The following is a 17,705-nucleotide window of genomic DNA, read 5'->3' on the forward strand; positions in this document are numbered from 1 at the left end:
ATCGATTCCCAGTTTGCGGTGTAAGTTGAATAAGTACCTCACCGGCTATATCGATACTGTTATTTTAACCTTGGATCATTGCGCTTTCGGAGTCGCGGCATACCTGTCATGAGTTCACAAAACCATTCATGGGACATGGATCTCCAAACACCGGAATGGCGGTAAGCAGCGGAAAAGACGAATCTAGCGGCAGGTCAGATAATCGAAGTTTACACGGAATCTCGTGCTAATGGGTATCGACATCCATAGGTGACTGGCAGTCACCTACTCTCTAGACATGAGTCCATCCGATCTTTATATACAAGAGAAATGAAGAAATCGAGAAAGCCATGTATGCACAGAAACGGAACTAGGCAGCAAATCCAACCGATTCCGAGATTCCGATGCTTCCCTCCCACTTAAACAACTCAAACCATGTGTCCATCCCTACCCGAAAAGATGGTTAAATGGAACGGTAAGGTAAGATCGTGCATGTAGAGGCCAAGTTACACGTGGACACGATTGTCGTGGACGTATGCGCCGAGCCATGGAAAGGAATGGTCAAGCTTCGCTCGTCATTTATTCAGAATGTCCCAACCCTCCACGTTTCTTAATGGCCAACTTGAAGCCGCCTCAGTGTTATTCTCAACGACAACCTTCACCCCATCCTGCTCCAGGAGCCTTATTTTCTCTACCATGTGGGCTTCCAGAACGAATTTGGATGAGCTGTCCGTAAGGGATGACAGAACGCGGAGTGTTTTTAAGGAACGACAGGGAACGGGAGCGACGTTGGAAAGCCGGCTGGGGCTCCTCGAGGCGGCGAAATCGAGAATTTTCAATAGGATATCGGGATCCAATTGGACACAAACGAGAGACATATGTTCGAGATTTGGGAGGACAGCAGTTTGAGACAGACAGGCGATGTCGGTGATAGTTGATGAAATGAGACTATTGCGTGATGAATGGTATTCGTAATTGTTGAACCACTCCCCCAGGTCAAGGTGTGTCAGGTTAGGGATCGTCTCTAACAGCATGTCGAGAGGTGCTTCCCAAAACCCGTGGACAGGACAAAGGGTAGTAAGCCACACGTGGCGCAAAGTTGCGGATGAACGCCGCAACATGGAGAGGAGTGAGGAGGGCCAACGCGTTACGTTTGAAGTCGAATTTGTGCATCCCAGACCAAAGGCTGAAAGAGTAGGCATCACCAACGACGAACACAATACATCGAGTATTGGATTGTCCATATGTAGTAACATGATTTCCGGGTAGAGTGACAGAGTGCGTAATGAGGGCATTTCAACGGGACGAATCATGTGATCAACGGAAGTTGGAAGGTAAATGAATTCAATTTCCAGCAATGAAAAAGAGCGGAGGTTCCTGGAGAGCTCAAGTGCCCGGAGCAGGCCTCCCACATCTTCGAGATAAACGGAGTTGATGACCAATGTAGTGAGTTGGGGATAAGGAAGCGGATTGTGGGGGTAAATTTTGCATATTCGGGCTTGTGTAAACTTCGGAGCGTGACATAACGCCTGCCAGAACGGATTATCCAAGTCCGGTTCACTGGGAATGGAGGTATCAACATCAACACGGAGAGACAATAAATCGTGGAATGTGATATCCATGCCTTGAAAAGTATCAAGACTAGTATATTGCGTCAGACCGAGAGATAATCGCCCACACCGCGATAAATGGCTCTTCAAGAGGTCCCACGTTGCGTGAGTGTGTCTCGACAGCCGGTTCTCTACGACCCGAATATCCAAAGGAGACTTCGCTGAGTTTGCCAGGAAGGCCCCAACCAGGATCTTCTGTTTCATGGAGATTTCTCTCATCCGATTGATGCTAATTGAAGACCAAATTGTGTGGCAGCCAATAGAAATGGCCCTCCAGCGGCGGCAGACGTGAGAGAGAAGGATGGGGAATGTAGTCACCGTGCTAACGCCGGAAATAGGGTTGAAACTCATCGACAGAGAATAACCGTCCTCGGAGCTAAATGAACACGCGAACGAGAATATGGTTTCCCAGAGTTCTACAGGAATCCTACGCTGAACGGAGGTAATGGAATGACGCCGTGAGATGTGAGCTTCCAGTCGCTGTCTTTCAGTTTCCAACTTTTCCAGAATTTGACGTAAGGAATCGATAGTGTCTTCATACTGCTGCAGCTGTTGCTTCTCTTTCTCCAGTGTTTCCAGCGTTTGGGAAACTTCTACCTGTGAGGGTACGTGACTCGAATGGAGGAGAATGGGATCGATTGGGTGTAGTCGTAGCGGCTTGTGTATGTTGCTTTGACATCTATCGCACAGGAGATTTCGATTGTTGTCCATCTGATTGCTTCAACGTATGCTAAAGATTAATAAGAAAATCAGATTCATATCGGGTTATCATAAATGTCAGAAGTGGAATCCACTGACTGGTAATTGAACAGATTCTACGCGATGACTTCTTCTGGTACGCCCGATTCGTCGGTCAGGAATCCGAGTCTGTACTAATGCAGGTGCCGTTTGTCGATTGAATACCAGCTGGAGTGGTTCAGGTCACCAAGAAACCAACTCGAGTGCGCACGTGAATTGAATGTCGGAGTTTAAAAACTCTCTTGCATATACGCCCACAATCGCCTATAATCCAAGCTTCCGCCTGCTCTCCCTTTTGATCCAGTGCAGTCGATGGCCAACCTATCGATGCAACGGCGGGCCTGGGATTTTAATTAAGCCTATGAAGATTGTTGCATGAAAGTCCAAACAAATGCGTCAGCTTCGGGATCTCGTTACTTGGCCCGGGTGCATGCTTCTCATCAAGACCGTTCAAGACCGTGAGGGTTTAACCGGTTCACGGTAACCGCACTGACGTTCAAATTGGGAAGGTCGGAGCAACGACTGATTTTCGACAGCTTGATTAGGCCGTAGGTACGAGAAAGACCATACTCTGAACTTTTTTCATCCCGTGATAGCTGCCGCAGTTCGACTGTATTTTGCTTTTGGTCTTGGCATGCGGTGAACAATGTTCATGATTTCGTCCTCGTTCTGGAACGAGTGCATTTTCGAGGCAGCAGGGAAACGCGACGGAACTGGGTATCGAATCCAGGTCCTCAGTAGCTTTTGCATCCCGTTCTCGTTGCGCATTCAGTATCGATCTCCTCGGAGAGGAACGCGAAAATCAGTCCGATGCGTACCGGTAATCATGACGGAAGGTAGAATTGCATCATATTCCTGATCTTTACCACTACATACTTACATATCCATTTTGTCCATTTAGGCGCCTTCTTTCGGAGAACAATAAAAGCCGACTCGATTGGCTTTTCACTAGGCAACCAGAATTTCTATCTCCATCTTTTGTTGACATGTTCTCCTTGAAGAGGTATGGCTCTTACTCCTAGCTAACTCTTCGTATACTGATATCTGCTGCAACTCAGCCTTACCACCCTTGCCTTCGCGTCTTACGCTGTTGCCCTCATCAGCATCTCAGGACCATCCAACGCCGTTGTCGGGGCTGATAGCAACATTGCATGGGCTAGCAACCCCAATGACCCCGCCACATTCACACTGTTCTTGCTCAACGCTGACAATCTTCCGTTTGGCCTCGTTCACAACTATGAAGATTTCCAGACTTCCGCTGGCAAGGCTACTATATCTTTCCCCAGTACTCTAGACACGTACGTTTGTTTGCTTCGCCTTTTCCTTTTCAATGTTGCTGGTATTGAAGGCCCGTCTATTCGATTTCTAGCAACCTCAATTACGTCTTTAGGGCTGTTAACTCTTCGTGAGTATCTACTTTCGTAAAAGTTGGTGGCGAACCCGATCTGACGTACTCTTTTACCAGGTCTGTTGACTTTGTATACTCTTCTAGTGGTGTCTTCAGGTTGGGACCTGCTAGAGCCTAGAACGATATTTTCTTCCTAAAAAGCAACCGGTTTCAGTAGGATTGGTAGCGAACATTGGGCTATAAAGCATGTACACGATTTGAAATATCGACAACGTTTTGCTGCGGTCGTGCAATCTTGAAAGCAGACGGGTTTGTTACCGACTCGTGTGGACTGCGTCTGGTGAAATTCAACCGCGCCTTGCACATATACAGTTCTTGGATCGAGCCTTATGGTCGTTCCTTTGTGGTTCAAACTTCCTTGATAAAGGGTGGTAATGCTTTCCTAAATTCTGTCGCGTACGGCTGACAGGTACCACGATGTTCCAGGAAACTCAATAGCGACTTGCTATCGCCTACAATGAGGAGTGAATCGCGGACTATTATTAACCAGGCCCAGGACCAACTTGCAATGTAGTGGTTCCTGCCAAGGTGCATCTTGCCCTCTTACCATCATCCTCTCCCTCTCCTGAGGTCGATAACCATGGCTTCAACCGACGAAATACTTATCGCTCGTCACACACATTTCACAGCGACAATGCACAAATACCCGAGCACCCCAGGACAAGTATTGATTTCCCTTTCTAGCTCCGAAAAGGGGCCCATTACCTCTCTACCCGAACCAACTTTCCTTGATCTCTTCAACTTCTCCCGAAAAGTCGCCACTGCCCTATCATCCGCACTGGACATCGGACGATGTGCTCTCGCCTGTGACGACACCTCGATCCATTTGATTCCTCTCCACGGGCTCAGTCGGGGTGGGGATTGGAAACCGATCTTGCACGAACAGGAAGAGTTTCATTCTACGTATCCTGGTTTCCTAACCTCCAAATCCGGACCGAAACGGTCTAGCGACGAGTTGAACCCGATACGCGATCGAGTTACGGCTATTACTGGAGTTAACCCTCCTTACAACCACCATTTCGTCGGGGATCCATCGGATACTAACCTTTTCGCCCGAATCGTTCGCGGTGAGACCGAACAGTGGAGGGTGTATGAAGACGATAAACACGTTGGGTTTCTTACTCCGTTCCCAAATACTCCTGGATACACGGTGCTTGTACCCCGTGCGCATTTGAGTTCTGATATTTTCTCGTTGGAGGAAGAGACGGAGTATCGTGATTTGTTGAGGGCTATGTGGAAGTTGGCTGCAGGTATGAGAAAGGCGTTTGGGGTGCGGAGGGTTGGGGTGTTTTTTGAGGGGTTTGAGATTGATTATACGCATGTGAAGTTAATACCTGTTCATCAGGCGGAGGGTGGGGAGCAGGAGCAGGAGGGATCGACAGGTCCGTATTATGATGTATATCCGGGATATATTACTACGGAACGTGGACCGCTGGAAGGGGAGGTAGAGAAACTCGAGAGGGTGGCTTCGGCGGTTCGTCTCGCTCTGGCAAGGTCCGTGGTATAACCACAGACGTATTTAAGCTTTCGTTAATTATCTTTACTTCCATCGGTTCAGTCGTATTGGTTGACACTATGTATGGCTATACAAAGGAACACCGAAATAGCAAGCCGCCAAAGAGCCAAGTATTGACGGATTGTATTGTGAATGTGAATAGAAAGGCCTATTGATGAAACGTTTCTCTTCCCCGAGTGAGTGTTACATGTATTCAATCGAAGAAAGCACTGGGCTACGTAGGGCGTGATGCGTCATCTGAAAAGATTCTGCTGGAGTTGTATGTGTCGTAATCGTCTTCAGATCAGAACGACAAACAAGCGATGTGTGATGCATGATGTTCCGGTTTGAAGCTGGACTTCTGATTTCTCAGAGTCTATCAGAAGGTGCGAAAGATACAGGATCCGAGCGGAAAAGACAAAGAAGCACGTAATAAAACCCGCCTACTCGCAATATCTATGCGAAATCTTAAAAGAAGTACAGAAAGGAGTCTGGGAGTAACTCACCTGCGTTCACCGAAATCCCCCAAACCGGGTATAATGAAAGCTTTCTCGTTCAGACCTTGGTCTATCCAACCAGTAATGACCTTGACTAAAGGATGTGTTCCACAGAAAGTCTTGAGCCCTTCTGGAGAAGCAATCTAAGGTAAAACTGAGCAAGAATGTGGAAAAGAGAAGCGAGAAAAGACGACGCACGAGATTGATGAAAATAATCCGTTCTTCCGGCACCTGGTTTTCTTTGAGGACTTGAATGGCCTTCATCGCTGATCCACCGGTAGCTAGCATAGGGTCGAGGAGTAATACATATCTCCGTGCGATATCTGGCGGGAACTTTGAGTAAAACAGTTTCGGCAAGGCGGTTTCTTCGTCCTGGACGATACGTTAATCGTCATACTTGATAAGAAAAGTGGAAGGCGAGGACACACTCGTTGAATCAGAATCTTCCCAATCCGAACGCTCCGACAGACCTCTCTCAGTCCAGCTTCCATCGCCTCGCCAGCCCTCAGGATAGACACCCCACAGATTTTCCCTTCGAATCCGACCCCTTCGTATGTTGACCCTGTAGGGGTGACGACCGTTTTCGTAATGACTGGTAGATGGTTCAACCCTTCTTCGACTAGTAATCTTATTATCCTATCTGAATAAAAGATGAAATCTCCTCTGGGCGTGTCTTTATCGCGAATGATAGTGAACAGAGCTTCAAGCTGGGCAGTTCTAGGGAGGGTAAAAACAGAAGGTGGGAGATCTCCTTTGGGACTGTTAGGTTGAAGAGAGGGTTGAGGTGGAGGGGGGGGTGGGCAGGGCGTCGACATGGTGGTGGTTGTTGTTTGAGGTGCGCACGCGACGAGAAAAATCGGGTATATCGGTCATAGTGACAGCCGACGAGGTCTTTCTCGATGGAATTCGTGAACCAAACATATGACATTGACTAGCGAGTAGTCTGTTTTTCTATAACGTGCCAGCTCATGACTGAAAAATATAGAATAGAATCAAGTGTAAATATTTGGTACCTGCCAGATCGCCGCACGAGTAAGCGCTTCGACCTTCACTAGACTTACTAACGATCATGTCCGGCTTTTTCGACAAGGGAAAAATCAACAGTGGCCGCCAGATGTCCAAGCATGTTCCCCAGACCAAAGCAGCCAGAAGTGATTACTTTCCAAGTAACAAACGTAGATTTGATGATCAGAATGGTACGTTCGAATTCTTCAATCAGTACTTAGCTTTGACTGAATCGCTCTTCCCCCCAACTTCCCTCAGATAACGATCCTCAGTTCGCAGACAGATGGGAGGGCAGTATTGAGAGCCCGCCGGTGGCTGGTACGTTTTTATATAGACATTTGCGTCCATTGATTCAAAGTTAACGACGGGTGCAGGTACTAGCGACGGACTTCGATATACCGCTCAAAGAAATCTTGACTATGAGCCTGGCACCCATAATCGGGGGATGGTGCTCCCTATGAGCGGTTTTTTGAAGCAATTGTTCAAGTGCGACGCTTGACTGCTCCCTCGTCGTTTAGGTACTCATTCATGCTATCCTAGCATGCTGGAGGACAATTCAATTCAGCACGTCGTGTCTTGGGGTCCTGATGGCGACTGTTTTGTCATAAATGTACGACGTTGACGTTTATTCGTCATGAATGATTTGCTGATGGTAAACTTAGGACACCGACGAATTCACAAAGTCCGTATTACCGAAATTCTTCGACCACTCAAATTTTGCAGTTTTTGTCCGCCAGCTCGACTTATACGATTTCCACAAGGTAACACTTAATCTTTCACTAACAACCAAGCTCATGTTCGCCGACTATTTTCAGGCTAACAACTCATTTGACGAACCCGTAAGTAAACTTTCGTGACTGCGCGACCGACTCCTCACCTCGCTCGCCCACCAGGCATGGATATTCCGTCATCCAGACTTCCACGTCGACTCTCGCCGTGAGGCATTCAAAAAACAAACTAAACGCAGAGCTACTGCCTCAAGATTGTCTGGCAAACACCCCGCATCCACAACTCAACCTCACTGGCCTGAGGTGCCTAGCGCTATCCATCCTATCCTGCCCATACTTTCAACCGCCAACGAGCATCATCGCTAGCGTATCCTCTTGAGGATGACCCGGGCGGTGTTTGAGCGAGATAATTTGAATGTGACCGGGAATGAATCTTCTCGTAGTGGTTCAAATTTTGCGTCATTGTTATGAGATGGTCCTTGGGGAGGGGCGTTAGTCACAACAAGATATAAGAGTGCCCGACCTGAATATCTGAGACAAAGCCCCTTGGAAAGTTCATTACTTCAATACAGCTAGAAGATCTGGAAATCGCACTCACTATGTCTCTGTAGGGGCAACTTGCCAATTCTCATTGCACCTCTTGGCCAGCCCCTTCACGACATCTGCCTTGTTTCCCATCAGTCTCAACAAACCCATAACCTTTTTGCGGCACGTTCCAATTCGCCTCAATATATCCGTCAGTTCCCTCGTTTCCTTCAAATTGTCCTTTAGAATCAGCACTAATTCGTCTATACTATCGACTTCATATTCAATCCTTTGAATGAGCGGTCCGAACGCATCAGTTATGTCGTCGATGAGGGCATATGAGATCCAATCGGAAGTGACGGAAGATGTAGTCCTTTAGTTACTTAATACGTCTCCGAACATTAGAGGGATGTGCGTTGGATGAAAATGAAACTGTGGTTGGTGCATATCAAAACGAGGCTGCGTCCAAAATTGGAAAGGACCTACTGAGAGTGTACCTTCCCGGAAGACAACGATGATGTACATATTACACGGTTGGACTGTATGGGTCCTGATCGAAGCTTCTAAAACAAACCAAATAATAATTTCTGAGTGGTTCTATTTTTTCTCGTGCCTCCTCCATTTGAATGTCCTCTGTCGTCAGCGGATGCAGTTTGAAGACCTGAGTGTAAAGGTTAGCAAAGTATTAAATGTTAAAGGAAACGAAAGACCCACCCTACTCAGGAGCTTCATCTCTTCATCAGTAGGACTCTGTATATCCATCCACCAAGTACTGTTGTCGCTGTCAGTCGAATCCATCCGTCCGGTCATAGAGGGCCGATATCCTGACTTGGCCGATTTCCCACCTAGGAACACAGAAGCACCACCGCTAGGCTTAACTGTGCCGGTCTTCCAGCGAGCATCGTGAGTAGGATCAGTCCCCAAAGCATCTCTGTCCGCTTGAGAGTTGATCCCAGTGAATAGATCCGAGTCAGGTCATTAGCTGCATGGGTACTTGTACTTCCTCTTCTTCGTATCGAAGAACTCGTGTGTATCGACGAGGGCGAGCTTGAGAGGACATCGTTGCTCGACATCACAAGGATTTTGTGTGTGACGAGTGACGAGACAAAGAAAGCACCCGCAATAAGATTAGATTAGATCTCCTGATAAGGTGTCCATAATACAAGAAAACAATTTAACCTTAACCGCGATATCTTCCTTACCCGTTCGCCAGAATCTGCTATTTACCCGCCCTAGGACGAGTCATTCAGCCTGACTCTGATGTCGCTTTACAATGCGAGTCTCCGTGGCTCGCTGGACGATCCCACACCGGCTTACGACGATGTAGCTAGCGTGAGTAGGAGGTACGTTCGGTGCAATTTGCTGTAGACAATGTCCTACTTCCATCAACTAGTAATACCACTTCATCGAACAGCTCAGCGGGAAGCAGAATAAGGTGGCAGATACTTGAGGAACCTGTCAAGTGAGTGATAAAGTTTCTAGACGTGATCCAAACTCATACTCTCAGTAGGCAGCTTCACTTGTCGCCACGCAACTCACGGACGGAACGATTTCAATACACATACTGCCTCATTGCTGGTGCTGCGCCCCTCCAATTCATTATTTCGTGCGTATGCTCGATTCTCGATGGCGATAGATGATTTGACACGCCAATGAACAGACTCGAACCTCTCAGTGGAACAGGATTAACAGGAAGATACACGTTCCGACTATCATTAAAAGTCGACAAAACAGAGCGGCCTCTCAATGAACCTATCGTCCTGAACCTATTGGTAGACCCCCGACAGTTACAGTTCGTGGTCTTGTAAGTGCCCTGCGTTCCTGTCCCTATCCATCTTTTCAAAAGTCGGTGGTTCCTGACTGGTGTAACCCAGCGTTTTCCCAGGAAAGTCGAGCCTTCCTGTTGGCTGTTTATGGTCTTATCGAGTGTGGCTGAGAGTTAACGGGGTGGATCATCGGCTGTTTGGGGATGATGAATTATGGGTTGGGAAGGATCCCGATTTCAGTTCAGTAGCTGATGCCTCGTATGCTCGGCTCAAAAACGTCGGGTCCAATTCTCAGCTGTACGAAGGGGCTGTTGGCGAGGCACATCAGAGAAAACCTACTTTACTAATTAGTACTAATTAGTAATAATTAGTAATAATCTGTACTAATCCAAAACTAATTTCTATTAATTCGTACTAATCACTAATTGACACTAATTGGCACTAATTGGCACTAATTGGGCAAAAAGTTATATGAGTTTTTCCATAAGTAATCACCCAGAAAATCATACTTTATATATTAGTAGTAATTAGTAATAATTAGTAATAATCTGTACTAATCCAAAACTAATTGATACTAATCCAAAACTAATTTCTATTAATTGATACTAATCACTAATTGACACTAATTGGCACTAATTGGGCAAAAGGTTATATGAGTTTTTCCATAAGTAATCACCCAAAATGGTAGAGAAAACCACACTTTATATACTAATCACTAATTGGGGCAATTGGGGCAAAAGGTTTGCATAGGTTATTACACAGAATTGCAGGGGTAAATTAGATTTATATCAGAAGACAGTGTAGTAAGAGTTTCTATCACTGAAGACATTTACAAAGAAAGCAGAACACTGGTCTAAAACAGTACTTGAAGTCCATTCTGATGGTACTACTAGGCCAAACTATTATTTTTCGCTTTTTTAGCATTTTTTTGCCTAGGGGGGTCAGCTGTCACTTCTAAGGTCCAAAAATTGGTAGGCAGGCTGTTACATATATCCAGAACATTCCCCCAAATTCCCTGTGATTCAATATTTGATTTGCCTTCTTTATTGAATATCTATTATTTCCAATATTTGGGCATAAAATATTTTCATTTATATTGTCACAGGGAAACATCCTATCATCAATCTGATTGTGGATTTGGATTCTGCACCCAAAAACACATACTACCACCCATCTCACCCATTTCTATCACCTACCTTACTCAGACAGTGCTGGATTGATCAGAAATTGAATCACACCAGAGTATCAATTCTGGGAGGGGTGGGAGAGCTTAGCTAACCTCATAGTCAAATTCAGAGGGTCAGGAAACCCTAGAAACCAGCCCAGGATTACACAAAATGGACCAGTTTTCATTGAAATAAATGGATATTATTTCCGATATTTTGGAATAAATTTTATTTATTTATAGTGCAGTAGGGAGACATCCTATCATCAAGCTGATTGGAAATTCGAGTTCAGCACCCAAAAATACATAGTTCTACCCACCTCCAATATTTTTATCATCAACCATGGTTATACAGTGCTGAAATGGTTAAAATTCTGGCCAAACAATGATATCAATTCAGGGAGTGGTGGGAAAAAATAACTAAGGCCAGAATCAGATTCAGAGGGTCAAAGAACCCTAGAAAACATCCCAGATGAACATGGATTGAATCAGTTCTCATTAAAATACATGATATACACTGTTTTGCAACACAGTACAAGCAATATCTCTTCAAGGAGTGATGGGAACAATTAGATAAGTTCAAAATCGAATTCAGGGGGTAGAAAAACCCCCAAAACCACCCCAGAATCATCTAAATTGACCAGGAACTGATGAAATACAAGTTACCGCTTATATGGGGTACCCGCCGGTGTAACACAATCATAACTGCTAGCACCAGGTTCAATCCCGGTCTAAGGAAAATTATAAGTATAAGCACCGTTACTACTATAACCTTATTGTAACTCTTTAATAGGATATATATAAGTATATCTATTATATTTGTATGCATAGTGGACTTAGAAAAAATTTCGGACAAGTGTAGTTCTAATACTAATAAATGTAAGTAAGTAAGTAAGTAAAATTAGTTAGGTTCTACTTCAAAATATCATAGTATGGTATACTAATAAAACAGTACACTATGTAGTATATAGTATAGTACACTATACAGAAGTATGTACAATTTATTTACCTACTAATGCCTACTAATTAGTATGAATTAGTATGAATTCATACTAATTAGTACGAATTAATTTGATAACCTAGCGAATTCATACTAATTGAATTAGTGCCAATTAGTATCGATTATTATTAATTAGTACTAATTCATACTAATTAATAAATCTGGATTTTCCAGATGCACGTGTACAGTTCATTTTTAGGTATGTATTTTTCGCCCAAAGGTTCCTGATGTCGAGTACGCGCTATCTTCTACACACTGATAAACTACCGATGAAACAGATGGCAGCATCTTGGGGAAGGGTTATACAATTATTGTTTGGATTACGAGGCTTCGGGCGTCGGCGGCCCTCTGATCGAGGATTTCCGTATAATCCTTCAGGGTGACCCACGGAACACGACCTTTCTCATATAGTTAGGTTCTGTTTCCACGAGATGTTTCGGTTCAATCATGTTGATGTCGAGTGCTTTTAGTATGGTTCCGATGAACTACATACCGGCAGGTGCCTCCCACCGACTGCGTGTCTGGCTGAAGACATTGCTTCCCCTTCCCACCGAAATTGGCGCAAACGTCTACCCTTTCAACGACTCTTATATCTATCAACGAATACATCAATCCGACTCGCTCAAGATAGGATCTTGTTTGGAATTTAACTCCGTAGGGTCCAAAATGGTGATGGGTTATGGGGGCGGGTATCAGCCACCCAGCACTACCTATCCTCACCTTTCTAGCCCAGACTCACTACAACCACCAACACCACCAGGGTATCCTCAACTTCAGAATGACCCGGGTAGCGAGGGCAGGTGCCAATCACCTAGCGCTACATATCGCTCCGGTACGATGGGCTGGAGGGGTAAGGAGCATCCCTATCCCTATTCTTCTCAGCACTCTCCCGGATCACACTCTGACTCCAATTACCTCCCTCCACCACTACCAGCTCAGAGTTCAGCATCTGCGACATACACCTCCTTCATATATTGATATACAAACCCTTTTAGAAACCTGGATGGATCGGCACCACTGAGTTCTACGTCTACGGTGATTCCGCCGCCTGAGTTTCCGATTAGCAGCATGACTGATGTCAGATATACTCAGGCAGGGCCGAGTGCCTCTCCGAATGTTTATTACCGTGACCCACCCTGGTCAAGAGGATCATATCTTCCCGATCTTATATATGATGACTGGGTGTGTGTGTTGTGTATTTCGTTCATAGAGGAGGAGTGTTGACGAAGTCCTTAGGCTGCTATTCCCACTGGTCAAATTCGGAAACTTATTCATTTGAATGCTGGTATGAGCAAGCAAGAAATTGTCACTATGAGGGTCAACTCCATTATCTTGCAAAGTGAACCAGGAACAGATAGAAAGGTGCGCGGTAACATCCAGCATGACCTGGATTTGTGGACTGATTCTGTGCCATCATCAGGCATGGAAAAGGGGCTTTCTACAGCTCTCTCGAGTCCGGTGGGCCGACTTACTATCCATTGACACTCAAATCTCTGAACTAAGGGCAACAGAGTTGCAGAGACCTTACCTGAGCTACTGTTTGGTATCGAATCGTTAAGGTTTGAATCCACCATCTTCTACCACGGTGTGTCATACTCCTTTAGATCGGGAGTCACTGCTCATTTAGCTTGCGAGTAGAACTCATTCCGCTGGAATATGTGATGAGCAAACATTGGTATTCAAGACCTAGTATGTTCTATTTCTGCCTTCTGACTCAATCGGTCCGTTTGCATCGTTCACCTCGTTTTTCGTCCCTAATCATTCTCCAAGATGGTTGAATCTTTGAGCCACTTACCTTCCGGCATTGTAGATTGCGGGCTCGTTTCGATTCAGTTAGACCGGAGCTCGGGTCCGGGAGACTCTGGCTCGCTCAAATCATATGCAGGTTCGGCGAAGAAACTCATTGATCGTGGGTTCGTATGGATTCAGTCATCTGGGGATCTTTCTGTTGGTGTTGGCGGACCTTGTTTGGATCGAGTTTGGGAGATATCGCCCATCATCGAACACAAGACTGGGAGGGGAGCGCTTGCCATCAATGCTTACGACGAAGGCGCTCTGCTCTCATACATTTCGGATTGTGTATCAGACCGACAATTCCTTACAAGTTGCTATCTGGTCAATACTGTGGATTTCCTAGAAATGGACACTCCGCTTTGTCCAGGTACCGTTCTGAAACTTCCGGATCTTGATACCGTCGGGCAGTATCCGAGTGATTTTCAACCCTGGGAGCTGAAGTATGCTTGTGATTCTGTCGACGGCGTTGAAATTGAGGGAAGATTCTGGTGAGTGATACTTCTGATTTCATGGACTCAGGACTTCGAGATAATTGAAGGCAGCGTTAGTTTTCCATTTACAGGACTTTCAAGTTTTACGCCCCGATATGAATTTGGGTCTTCAACTGACTGGTTCAACGTCGCAGGAGGATGGTTGGCAGAATCGGAGAGGATTTTTAGCCATCAGGATGAATGCGCGGACGATTACGGTGCTTTTTGTTGGATATATCTCCGGCTCCAAGCTTATTTACCTCTTTTCATCATGCAGCGGTAATCTACGGAGCAATACTCAGTCTCGATGTTAATCTGGCGCACTCCCACGATATCCAACCTCAAGGTCGCCACGACCTTTACCTCTGTCTGACGCCTCCACCTGAACGTTGGACGGAAAGTGAAATTACGTCGTGGATCTTTGGGGATTATTATTATTGGTCGTCCGACGCGGCTGGAAGAACTCGTATTTCGGACGACGAAGGGCGGAAGCTAAGAACACCTCCCCTCGTCCCTTCGATTCGATATGTCTACCAAACTTGGGACCAAGAAATGTATGAATCCGTGGTTCGGGCACGTCGACATTGGGACTTGAAGGATTATTCTTCCACGTTTTTCGAACTCAATGAAGGATACATTGATCCATTCACAGAGGATGAATCTGAAACCGGGGCCAATATTAATAAACATAGTGCGTAAACTGATACTATCATTATTTGAGAGTCTGAACTCATCATGCTCTCAACGTTTTGGCAGTTGCACTCGAGAGTCATTCCAGCATCAGTGACTCTGAAGCAACTTTGTTTGATTTACCGATAACCAATTTGGGTAATATTAAAATATTCGATAATACCGGCGATTTTGGAGTGAAGTTTCAGATTCTCCGTTACTCTATCAAACGCTGATTTCATATTCATTGGTACCTAGTTGATGCACCCTGCACAGGAAATCAACGATTTTATGTTGACTGTTGCGGCACAGGTGGACCCGTCTATAACTATTGCTATATCGCACGATGAAGATTGGATGGAACTCCTGGACCACGTACGTTTCCCGTCCTGTGCTTATATGTACATGAAGTTAATGAATGAATACAGGATGAGCTATTTCCATCACGAGCAGAGTTGATCAAGCGCCTTTGCAGCTACTTCCGGTTTGTTCTTGGGGAGGGTATGTCTGCTCGTACCTTTAGGAACGGAAAGCGCCTGATTTGTCGATTTCCCGTAGGAGCTATCCGACTGGAAATAATGGAGTCTGTAGACCATGATCTGCCATCTGCCGCCTCCGACGTCGCCGATGTGGTCGCCCACATCAGAAGGCTTCCATCAATCTAGCAATCACCGCAATATCCTGAGTTTTCCGCTGGAGGGAGGTCTATGTTTGAAATTGGGCGGGAAAGGCTCTTAAAGTCAAGTTGTGTCCGCCGGGGAGTCAGACGAAGTTGACCCTGTCACTTTGACGGAAACCGCATTCATATGTTCGATATAACATTCCGATAACTCGAGTGATAGGTTCAGGTATCTAAACGTACCTTCCGTTGGTCATTAGTGTGTGACGCCCATCTCCACAGCTAGTGTGGATTTAGAGCTGTGATGTAAATGTAAACTGCTCATGACATTGACAGGGTGGGAATTTCGGGATCACTTTGTAGATGAACAGCATTTGGGAAACTCACGCTTAGCCTCCTCTTTCCATGCACCTTCCACCGAGCAGTGCAAACCATGTCCTTCGAAGAGATGCAAGATGTCAGGTTCAAGGACAGTAATGTCACCCATGTTGGAGGCCATCAATACCACCAACACTACTACTTTGATGGGCCGCAGACAAGTGCGTACAGAGTCACTTCTCTCGATTCGTCGAAAATCTACTAACTGACGAGGATGTGCTCGACGGTACCAGAAGTCAAAGTTCAGAACTCCCCCGAAGATGGCGATTACCCGAAAAAATCGTGGCTATACGAAACCTCGGACTCAGCCCTGCAAAGCTCACGCACACGTCCACCTCTCAACAAGACATTGCCAGTCCAGTTGATCTATGCATCCCTCTTGCTTTCAAAGAAAGAAGGGTATGCACTATGGTGTCCTCAACCCGGTGAAAACCAACGCGAGCAAAACGGCATGCAGATCGGCGATGTAGGAATATTGCACAACCAATTTCCGTTCGAGTGTCTTTTCTAGTGATGCCGATGTTCGGTTCTGAACCACGGTGCGAACCCCGAACCTCCGAACTGAACCTAAGGTTCGGGTCCAGTTCTTGTTCAGGTTCGGGCAATGAGAGGAGGTTCAGGTTCAAGGTTCAGCAGTCTGCAGGTGGTTCAAACCTGGTCCGAACCTTGAGAGTACAAGGCCTCACATTTGGTCAAAATGTTTGACTTTGGGGGGGTGGGACAGCTCATCCTGAAAGGTAAATGCACAATAACCTTATTTGGGCATGTCAGTGGGTCATCGGAAGGCTCTAATCGGTGCTGATCAGTCAGTTAGCAGAATTAGAATGTTGTGACTGGGTGTGACAGTCTTTCCTTTTGCCAGCTGCAACCTCCAAACTGGTTGCTTCGCGACGATTACTACAACTTGGAGCTTATGAGGGCACCACAAGGTGAGTAGTATTATTTACTGGGCAAAATCAACGAAATTATTCACAAAAAATTAGATTTAATACACTTAGGTTCGAACATGTTCGAACCATTTTCGAACCTGTTCGGACGGTGCAGTCCGAGTCCGGTTCAGGTTCGGGGAACTAGTAGGGGGTTCGGGTTCAGGGTTCGGGAAAGTGGTTGTTGAACTGGACCGAACCGAACATCGGCATCACTAGTCTTTTCAACATCCGGAATTCGGAATCTTCCATTAAGGGTGCTTCGGATGACGACCCAAATCCGTTCGACGGATTCAAACCCCTTCATTATCGCAACTGGGGCGCAAGTACTGCTCATGTCGTTACGAAGGGACAGTATCGAGGAACAACATCCAAAGGGGGAGATGTTGAAGGGTACGACATTCTCTTTCTATTGGTCAATCCATAATGAACTAATTTAGGCCAGGCCGTGGCAGTGGTCAGGCTATCAAATTATTCCATAAATTCAACTTTGATGGTTCCCACGACGGCGCGATTCTTCTGCTGCCAGAGGGAAGTTGGCGAGAAATGGCCAGCTTCGCTACCAGTCAACTACTCCAAACCCGTGCTATGAAACATGCACATCAGTGGTTCCAGGAAGCCGAAAAAAAGCTGCATAGAGCATTGGACGCAAGGGAGTTTCTGTATCTTGTCACTGGATACGACAAGGCATTCTCTTGGGGAATTTCAGCTTTCGCTAATGAATGGGGCAATCCGGTGTCATTAACCTTTTCCACTCACGAGATCGAAGACAGCCACGATAAATACTCTTGGAGCTTCGAAGACATCAGTCAAGGATCCGGCTGTAGGTGTCATCCAGATGCGACAGACCCTTATAGTTCGTCCTCGCCGACATCTGTCAATCGTGTTCCTGACCAATGTGTATTTGTTCGGGGATACGTTATCACCAGATGA

General features: G+C 45.9%; 8 protein-coding genes across 8 annotated transcripts; 6 read left to right on the forward strand and 2 right to left on the reverse strand.

Annotated features, from left to right (window-relative positions):
* Positions 1-186: 186 nt before the first annotated feature.
* E1B28_003788 (uncharacterized protein) lies at positions 187-2,526 on the reverse strand. Its single transcript, XM_043148222.1, has 2 exons — positions 2,388-2,526; positions 187-2,319 (listed from the first exon to the last, which is right to left on the reverse strand). Exon 2 carries the CDS (start codon positions 2,298-2,300, stop codon positions 555-557), a length of 1,746 nt encoding a protein of 581 aa, XP_043012814.1. The 5' UTR covers positions 2,301-2,319; positions 2,388-2,526; the 3' UTR covers positions 187-554.
* Positions 2,527-2,927: 401 nt separating this feature from the next.
* E1B28_003789 (uncharacterized protein) lies at positions 2,928-3,965 on the forward strand. Its single transcript, XM_043148223.1, has 5 exons — positions 2,928-3,163; positions 3,229-3,330; positions 3,386-3,625; positions 3,697-3,732; positions 3,793-3,965. The coding sequence occupies exons 1-5, from the start codon at positions 3,138-3,140 to the stop codon at positions 3,851-3,853; spliced, it is 465 nt and encodes a 154-aa protein (XP_043012815.1). The 5' UTR covers positions 2,928-3,137; the 3' UTR covers positions 3,854-3,965.
* Positions 3,966-4,315: 350 nt separating this feature from the next.
* Positions 4,316-5,242, forward strand: E1B28_003790 (uncharacterized protein; the record flags this gene model as incomplete). Its single annotated transcript, XM_043148224.1, has 1 exon — positions 4,316-5,242. The coding sequence occupies one exon, from the start codon at positions 4,316-4,318 to the stop codon at positions 5,240-5,242; it is 927 nt and encodes a 308-aa protein (XP_043012816.1).
* A 40-nt stretch (positions 5,243-5,282) lies between these two features.
* FUR1 (Uracil phosphoribosyltransferase, synthesizes UMP from uracil) lies at positions 5,283-6,575 on the reverse strand. Its single transcript, XM_043148225.1, has 4 exons — positions 6,156-6,575; positions 5,926-6,099; positions 5,737-5,870; positions 5,283-5,686 (listed from the first exon to the last, which is right to left on the reverse strand). The coding sequence occupies exons 1-4, from the start codon at positions 6,540-6,542 to the stop codon at positions 5,674-5,676; spliced, it is 708 nt and encodes a 235-aa protein (XP_043012817.1). The 5' UTR covers positions 6,543-6,575; the 3' UTR covers positions 5,283-5,673.
* A 216-nt stretch (positions 6,576-6,791) lies between these two features.
* On the forward strand, positions 6,792-7,826 carry E1B28_003792 (uncharacterized protein; the record flags this gene model as incomplete). The annotated part of the gene is made up of 7 exons (XM_043148226.1): positions 6,792-6,923; positions 6,991-7,050; positions 7,107-7,218; positions 7,273-7,342; positions 7,395-7,493; positions 7,548-7,571; positions 7,626-7,826. The coding sequence occupies exons 1-7, from the start codon at positions 6,797-6,799 to the stop codon at positions 7,824-7,826; spliced, it is 693 nt and encodes a 230-aa protein (XP_043012818.1). The 5' UTR covers positions 6,792-6,796.
* Positions 7,827-9,171: 1,345 nt separating this feature from the next.
* E1B28_003793 (uncharacterized protein) lies at positions 9,172-10,191 on the forward strand. Its single transcript, XM_043148227.1, has 5 exons — positions 9,172-9,328; positions 9,379-9,447; positions 9,496-9,591; positions 9,646-9,789; positions 9,860-10,191. The coding sequence occupies exons 1-5, from the start codon at positions 9,246-9,248 to the stop codon at positions 10,110-10,112; spliced, it is 645 nt and encodes a 214-aa protein (XP_043012819.1). The 5' UTR covers positions 9,172-9,245; the 3' UTR covers positions 10,113-10,191.
* A 2,793-nt stretch (positions 10,192-12,984) lies between these two features.
* Positions 12,985-15,514, forward strand: E1B28_003794 (uncharacterized protein; the record flags this gene model as incomplete). Its single annotated transcript, XM_043148228.1, has 12 exons — positions 12,985-13,098; positions 13,153-13,278; positions 13,337-13,374; positions 13,428-13,501; positions 13,555-13,605; positions 13,727-14,198; positions 14,259-14,398; positions 14,458-14,871; positions 14,937-15,046; positions 15,108-15,224; positions 15,278-15,350; positions 15,408-15,514. 12 exons carry the CDS (start codon positions 12,985-12,987, stop codon positions 15,512-15,514), a joined length of 1,836 nt encoding a protein of 611 aa, XP_043012820.1.
* A 1,524-nt stretch (positions 15,515-17,038) lies between these two features.
* Positions 17,039-17,705, forward strand: E1B28_003795 (uncharacterized protein; the record flags this gene model as incomplete). The annotated part of the gene is made up of 2 exons (XM_043148229.1): positions 17,039-17,165; positions 17,218-17,705. 2 exons carry the CDS (start codon positions 17,039-17,041, stop codon positions 17,703-17,705), a joined length of 615 nt encoding a protein of 204 aa, XP_043012821.1.

This window comes from Marasmius oreades, chromosome 2 (assembly GCF_018924745.1).
Source record: "Marasmius oreades isolate 03SP1 chromosome 2, whole genome shotgun sequence".
NCBI classification, from domain to species: domain Eukaryota; kingdom Fungi; phylum Basidiomycota; class Agaricomycetes; order Agaricales; family Marasmiaceae; genus Marasmius; species Marasmius oreades.